Here is an 8,651-nt window from a genome sequence, read left to right as displayed (position 1 = left end):
TGTTTCAAAGGAGACATTTCTGTCACCAACTCCTTTACGTACGGTCGTTCACTACAGAGTGAAAACTCTTCTCTGTAGAATGAATGTGAGAAAGATACGCAGTGATATAAACCTGGAAATTCCTGGAAGGCCGTGTACCAAACTTAGGCATTGAAAATTACACAAACAGCAGAACAAGGCGCAGCTGCATAATGACAAAGCTCCCAGCATATCAATCAAAATACGGGAACAGATACTTCAATAGTTTGGATTTCAAGAGCCACAGCTCTACAATATCCTTCCAACATTCCCGAGAGAAGGTACGGTCTGAATGTAGGCGTCCTTTAAACAAAACTGGTCCATCTCCATTGAAGGGTTCTAGATGAGCCTATCTCACTGCAGGAAACACAGATGACGGCGGCGGTATCGAAGACCCTCTTTCACCAAATATCACATATCAGAAGATATGAAAATTGAATTATTCCTTGTAATGACGCATCTTCGTTCCTTCGCCCATGAGCTGTAACTCTTCGCCTAGCGCAACAGATAATAAAGGCAACCCTCGTACTTACGGTTGAAGAGACAGACAAGGCCTAATTTCGTAGCCAGCACGTAAGTGACAGAGCCACTGTAGGTGATTAATTGATCGACGCTTATCATGATATCCGTCATCGAATTCTAAAACGTTGACTTCTTTTTCTTATCTTCCTACTTGTCATTCCTTAGACATTATAGTAAAAAATGTTGCAACTGGTCTCTTCTATATTATTTCTTATGAGTTCTCTTTTATCTTACAGGAATCTAGGGAATAACAAAATCTCGACTATTGAGCAAGGAACATTCAGGAATCTTTCCAACATAAAGTATTTGTAAGTTGAATCTATTTTGCCGATACTCTTCACTTGACGGTATATTTCTAAATATTTGGTGTTTTCCTATCTTTTTTCTTCGTGAACTTGCCCTTCTCTAACTCAGATTTTCTCCCTTTATGAGTCTGCAAATGTGCATGTGAAAGTGTTTAGAAATACGAAAATTTGGTGTTTACATCAGTGATTCGTATTATGTGTGTGTATAAATTTCTGTAAGTGGTCATTTGGAGAGCATAAGTTCTCAGCCGTTTGAACTACTCCCAACTATATTACCAAACAATATTAAATTAGCAGCGAAACTCGAAGCAATCCAATGAAGCTACATATAATAAATCGCTTCAAATCAACGTATTAGCTACTGGAAAAGACTGAAAGAGTGAAAGATATGCAGTGATATAAATCTGGAAATTCATGGAAGGCCTTGTACCAAACCTTGGCATTGAAAGTTACACAAACAGCAGAACAGGGCGCCACATTTTGCAAGTTGGATCAGTCTTGCTGATATTATTTTCTTGACTGTATTTTTCTGCACATTTGATGTCTTCCCATGTTTCTTTCTGAACTTCAATTTGCCATTTTCTAACTCGCCTTCATTCAATATACGTGTAATGCAACGGGTGTTTGAAAATGTATGTTAATATGAGTGTTTGGATTCTACATCACTTTGTGTATAATTGTGTGTATGTGCATCTGTATTTTTTTTCGTCTGAAATAAGTGAATAATTATATACTCGTTTACCGTTTCCTCTTGGGTAAGATATGTCAAGCGAACCAGAAAGCATTGCTTTCTTCTTCTAAAGAAAATTTGTTCGCCTGAAAGTTCACGAGGTCTAAGCACGGCTTTCAGGAATGTTGATTGGAAGATGCTTTCAGAAGTTTATTTATATTGTATGTGCTGAAGAGATTGGTTTAACCACCCGCAAATAATAATAATAATAATAATAATAATAATAATAATAATAATAATAATAATAATAATACTAATAATAATATTAATAATAATAATAATAATGATGATGATGATGATGATAATAATAATAATAATAATAATAATGATGATAATAATAATAATAATAATAATAATAATAATAATAATAATAATGATGATAATAATAATAATAATAATAATAATAATAATAATAATAATAATAATAATAATAGTAATAATAATATACAGTACCAGGCAGTGGTTCTCATGGCTTCTGATCTTAACTGATTGGAAGTGTTATCATGTACATTGTTTTGTCTTGGTATAAAAGATGGGCTACAGCAAATATTCTGCTCAATACCACAGATTTCCTTGTCAGTTGTTTGACCTTAACCAGTTGAGCATGTCCCTTAGTGGCTGACGATATGTGCATCTCTGATCACGCACAGAAGTAGTGGGGGAGCATCATAGCCATGTGTTGAAAGGAATTATTTGGGGTTTGGATAATTCACCTTTGGAAACATAGGTGGTTCGTTCAACATCCTTAAACAATCCTTATTCAGGGACCTTTTGAGCAGGATGGGTTACTCGACCAGAAGAAAATTCTAACTGGGCCTCACAGGCAAGGACATGCACTGTTTGTCTTGATATGAGATCACAATGTCGCGCACATATGGTTGTGATGCATGTGTCTTGTGTATCTTGATCAGACGGGTAGTAATGATAGGTATTCTGGGCTTCGTATATTTTACCTCAGTGTCACTTTGATGGCAGAGAAGAAACGAAAAAAAGTGGGTGAAAGCCTATAGGGGTGGATGTGCCCGAAAGAGTAAAAGCAGAAATCTAGAATTTAGAATTTATAAGATTTGTTGATCAATTTGTCAATGTTATGAATTTCACCGTTCATTCACTTTTGTCTTTTTCATGTTGTAGCTATTTTTCTCTTCTATTTCTTTCTCTTCAATTTCTGCATCTTATTGTTTAGACATAATATTTACATTTTTATGACTAAATTCTTCTATTTTATTTCTTATGAATCCTTACAGACTTCTATCCGACAATAAAATCTCGAAAATCGAAAGAGGATTATTCGAAAATCTAACCAGAATTTGGACTTTGTAAGCTGGATCAGTCTCGTTGATACATTTTTGTTGACTATATTTCTAAATATTTAATGTATTCTCATCTTTCTTTCTCCTCCTTCTTTTTAACATTCTCTAAACCCCATCCTCTTGCTATGTGTGTCTGTGAATGTGTGAAGGTGCTTGAGAATATGAACTCCTGCGGTTGACATCATTGTTTCATATTATGCATGTGATTGAGGCGGCGTGCTGGTAGATGTGTAATCACGCTGGACAAAATCTTGAGCTGCATTTCGTCCGCTTTTGATTGCTGAGTTCAAATTCAACCGAAGTCGACTTCACCATTTATCTATTTGTAATCGATTATTCGACATAATCAGTTAGCACCCTCCGCCAGCATTCCAGGACGTGTGCCTATGATAGGAAGGATATTATATAAGTGTTGGTATGTGCATATCTATCTTTCTGTCACTGAGTCACCGGATAATTATTCATTCCTTTCATTTCCTTCATTATCTTTTCCCTTACTGTTTTCCTGTTGAATAAGAAATACTAAGCAGAACATAATGCATTTGTTTTATGCTTCCAAAGAATTTGACTGTTTACCGTCAGAAACACATTGGAATCAGAGGACGAGTTGGAGAAAAGTTTGCATTTAGCATAATCATGCATCTGACACTTTTAAAAATGTCCTCCTTTTCTAGGTCTTTCTCAGAAACCCCATTACACCTGTTTTGCTTACCTGTTGCAGTAGTCATCTACAGAAAGAGCCTCGAATATGTCTAGCATATGTGAGAATAAATCGTGTCAGGATAATGGTGACATCTACTTAGGGCATCCCTTCATCGATTTTCGAAATTCCGCAGCTGTTTTGCTCTTTTGCTGAACAGCGTATCTTCACTCGAATGTCGCGGCAAGCCATCCTGGTAGACAGTAAAGAACATCCCTGACTATGAGCTACTGTGTTCCACAAAGAGCTGCGCGAAGTTTTCCTTAAAAGCCGAAAACATCTGTATAAGCTAATGTAGCAGACAACTCAACCGATTATAGCCCAAGGAGGACATGTTCTTCACTTGGCTAATGACACACTGTCTGTGTCTGATTAGTGTTTGCGAAAGGAAACAAAAACCATTGCCATCTCTAGCCTTACGTGATACACACATACCCGTGTTTCGATGACGAGTTACTACCCAGAAATCAGGGCCTGTGTTTATTACGTAAAACTAGAGACGGGAACCATGATATTAGTTCGCGCATACAAGTAAGACACAAGTAGTGTGTCGTTTCGGCAGCTAGTGGAGATATCATCCTGGAGCTATAAACAACAGTAGCATTATCCCCTATGGGACCGACATATATATATATATATATATATATATATATATATATATATATATATATATTATATATATATATATATATATATATATATATATATATATATATATATCTTTCACATATATATATATATATATGTATATTTCACTTCATAATTTTCTTGTAGTCTCCGCTTCGAATTCTATTTTTTGTACTTCTTTTATTTCATTGTCGTCAAAAGCATCATGGCCATGAACAAGACCATCACCGTCCTCAACACCACACTCCTTATTATCTCATTATTATCATCATAAACGGCATCATCATTAGCATCATCTTCTCCATCAGTCAACTGCGTCACAAGTCATGATTATCAATATCATCAAATCCTTCACTCCTCATTATCTTCATCTTCATCTAATTTTTGCACTCCTACTTCCTTTTCTTCTACATCTACATCCAGTTGATTAGACACATGCGTATTTAAAATTTTGTGACTAATCATTTTTATACCATTTCTCACCAATTCTCTTTCAACTTACAGAGATCTAGCGAATAATGAAATAGCGATTATTGAACATGGATCGTTCGAAAGTCTTACCAATTTAAAGTTTGATTTTCCTGATATTATTAATCTAATTGTTGTCTACATATATTGTCTTCCCTTCTATCTTCGCTCTCTCTTTCATCCTCTCTAATAGACGCTCACTTTGTCTGTGTGTGTGTGTGTGTGTGCGTGCGAGCGGGTATGAAAATGATTAAGGATATGAGGGTTTGTGGTTTACGTTTGTGATGTGATTTATATACATTTATGTGAACAACGTAACAATTAACAATTAAAGACACAATGCCACAATATGGGGAAAAGCCATGTAGGACGACCAAGGGGATCCGGAGATTCAGATCTAACAATATTCGACAATTAGGCGCCACTAACTAGAAGAAGAATACACATCGAGATGAATTCTTCATGTATGATAAGTAAATAGAAATATCCTATGGCAAAATTCGGAAAAAAAACACAGACATTTTGACAACAAACGATAAATATAGAGACAGTTGCGTTTATTAGATTTGGCGGTATAAAGCCTACAATTGTTTCTATTATATTAACATTGATAAAACCTTCAGTATACAGATGTAGCGGGATCAACACGTAATGTTGTTAGCATAGATGCAAACAGAAAGATACAGTGCTTATATACACATATATGTACATATACATGTGTCACAAACATATATATATATATATATATATAGACGTATATATATATGTATATATATGCATATATATATATATATATATATATATAATATATATATAATATATATATATATATATCAGTTATAAAATGAGATAGGGGTTGAAAATTCAACCCACCATGGGATAACATATATCCAATATACTGCTAGAGAGCTACCCAACAAGACTAATACATAAATGTTAAAAATTGCCATGCAATTAATTCATCTACTGTATTATGTTGGCAAGGGTAAAATTATTACCGTAAATTAATATTACAAAATTAGAAACTGGAGAAACATACTTAAATCAATCAAACATCAACCATCAGATAATACCCAATCAATACTTTATTACACCATTATATAACAGCAAAGACATTATACAAAATATATTGTAAATATAATTAGACAAGGAAATAGAAATATAAAATACAATTACATCATATCTGACAGCTGTTCCGGCCGTGAGGACAAGTATGCTTCATTTAACCTATAAGCCATATAAGGCAGGTGTAAATGAGACATTAACAAGGATGTCCTACGGCCTCTTCAGAAAATTCAATTTAATATAAGTGTGAAAAAATTTTACATATAAATATAAAAATATAAAATATAAAAATGTGTGTATAGACACTCATAATACTACACATATATATATACACATTAATACAATAATACAAAATAAACAGAATATATCAATATACATTCACAAACACAGTTATTTTACATATCGGACTCCTAGTTCCATAACTAACATCAAGGAAAATATATGCACACTCACATTTAAATTTAAATCAGACATATATACATAAAAAAATAATAAAAAACCACACAGTTCAGTTCATAAAATTATAACCCTACAAAAAGTCAATAAAAATTAATATTAATATTAATAATAATAATAATAATAATAATAATAATAATAATAATAATAATAATAATAATAATAACAACCATGACTGTACCAAGTACATCAAGCGGACATCTACATATCAATCTGTCAGATATGATGTAATTGTATTTTATATTTATATTTCCTTGTCTAATTATATTTACAACTAGCAGTATCGCCCGGCGTTGCTCAGGTTTGTAAGGGAAATGACTATAAAGCATTTTTAGAGAGTTATAGCCAAAAAATAGCAAAAAAATGGAAAAAAATTATGGTAAGTTTTTTTTGAGATTTAAAAAGGTGGAGTTGCGTCCCCTAGACAGTTTATGGTTTGTGTTTCTGATTCTCGACCCCATGTCGAATTTATCGATTCTTTTCAGAACTGGGGGAACTTTTCAAAATTTTCGCTGCGTTAGTTTTGAATTATGACATTGGGCTATGTGTGTGTCAAGTTTCATCAGAATCGGTTGAAAGCCGTGGTCAGGGTGAGGGTATAAGCAAACAGACACACAGAAACACGCACAGACAAACTGCCGTTATATAGAGAGAGATATATTTTGTATAATGTCTTTGCTGTTATGTAATGGTGTAATAAAGTATTGATTGGGTATTATCTGATGGTTGATATTTGATTGATTTAAGTATGTTTCTCCATTTTCTAATTTTGTATATATATATATATATATATATAATATACATACAACGCCCCCCATTCCATGGACAGTGCTGAGGTGCCAAACATTTTAAACCAAAGTGTTTCAAAAAATTTGTCCCTTTGAGAAACACTGATTTAACCCAAATTTCAGACACTAGCTAAAGAAGAAATAAAGATAGACTTTTTTCTATTCCAAGAAAAACGATTTTTGCAAATGCACGTTCCCACGGCTTTATGGATCGCATACACACCTGAAATCGATTTTTGTAAGTTTTTCAATACTCATGCACACCCTGATAGTAGAAAACAGAGATAAACAGTTTTTGACTGCTATTTTTAATTTTTCGGTATGTGGCTAAGCAACCTGTTGCCTGTCCCTTTATATATATATATATGTGTATATATATATATATATATATATATATATATATATATATAATATATATATATATATATGTATATATATATATATATATATATATATCACCGTGATCACCGTGACCGGCCAGGCTATCAGATTTTGCTACATATCGCTGGTCACAATGCGCTTTGCATTGTTTTAGCCTTCAAGCTACTCCACCCCGCTGGCTAAGCGAGCAGGCCAACAGAAGAAAGAGTGAGAGAAAGTTGTGGCGAAGTAGTACAGCAGGGATGGTCACCACCCTCTGTCGGAGCCTCGTGGAGCTTTGGGTGTCTTCGCTCAATAAACACTGACAACACCCGGTCTGGGAATCGAAACCGCGATCCTACAACCGCGAGTCCGCTGCCCTAACCACTATATTTATGTATATAAATAAGCAATATTAAATCTGTGAGTGAGACATAAACAGTAGTATCACGGAATCGTAAAGTATATTTACCACGTAAACGTATCAGTCCCATAGGGAACGATGCTTCTGGTTTTTATAGCCCCAGGAGGACATCTTCTTCACTTGGCTAATGACACGCTATCTGTGTCTGATTAGTATTTGCGAAAGGAAAGAAAACATTGCCATCTCTAGCCTTACGTGATACACACATACCCGTGTTTCGATGACGAGTTACTACCCAGAAATCAGGGCCTGTGTTTATTACGTAAAACCAGAGACGGGAACCATGATATTAGTTCGCGCATACAAGTAAGACACAAGTGGTGTGTCGTTTTGGCAGCTAGTGGAGATGTCATCCCGGGGCTATAAACAACAGTAGCATTATCCCCTATGGGACCGACATATATATATATATATCCTTCACAATATATATATGTATATTTCACTTCATATTTTTCTTGTAATCTCCGCTTCAAATCCTATTTTGTACTTCTTATATTTCATTGTCGTCAAAAGCATCATGGCCATGAATGCGACCATTAACGTGCTTAACACCACACTCCTTATCATCTCATCATCATCATCATAAACGATATCATCATTAGCATCATCTTCACCATCAGTCAACTTCCTCACAACACATGATTATCAATATCTTTCTAACCTTCACTCCTCATTATCTTCATCTTCATCTAATTTTTGCACTTCTACTTCCTTTTCTTCTACATCTACATCCAGTTGATTAGGCATATGCGTATTTAAAATTTCGTGACTAATCATTTTTATACCATTTCTCACCAATTCTCTTCCAACTTACAGAAATCTAGCCAATAATAAAATCGCGATTATTGAACATGGATCGTTCGAGGGTCTCACCA

The 8,651-nt window shown here is 34.3% G+C and overlaps 1 protein-coding gene across 1 annotated transcript in view; it reads left to right on the top strand.

Moving 5' to 3' along the window:
- LOC115225511 (leucine-rich repeat-containing protein egg-6-like) overlaps positions 1-2,898 on the top strand; it is a 72,441-nt gene extending 69,543 nt beyond the window's left edge. The window contains exons 10-11 of the mRNA XM_036513861.1: positions 777-848; positions 2,823-2,898. Of these exons, the coding sequence (XP_036369754.1) occupies positions 777-848; positions 2,823-2,898 (148 nt within the window). The remainder of the gene's footprint in view (positions 1-776; positions 849-2,822) is intronic.
- The last annotated feature ends 5,753 nt before the right edge of the window (positions 2,899-8,651 follow it).

Source organism: Octopus sinensis, linkage group LG27 (assembly GCF_006345805.1).
Source record: "Octopus sinensis linkage group LG27, ASM634580v1, whole genome shotgun sequence".
Classification (NCBI taxonomy): Eukaryota; Metazoa; Mollusca; class Cephalopoda; order Octopoda; family Octopodidae; genus Octopus; species Octopus sinensis.
Note: the sequence above shows the minus strand (reverse complement) of the source record. Positions and strands in the feature narration are given on the sequence as shown.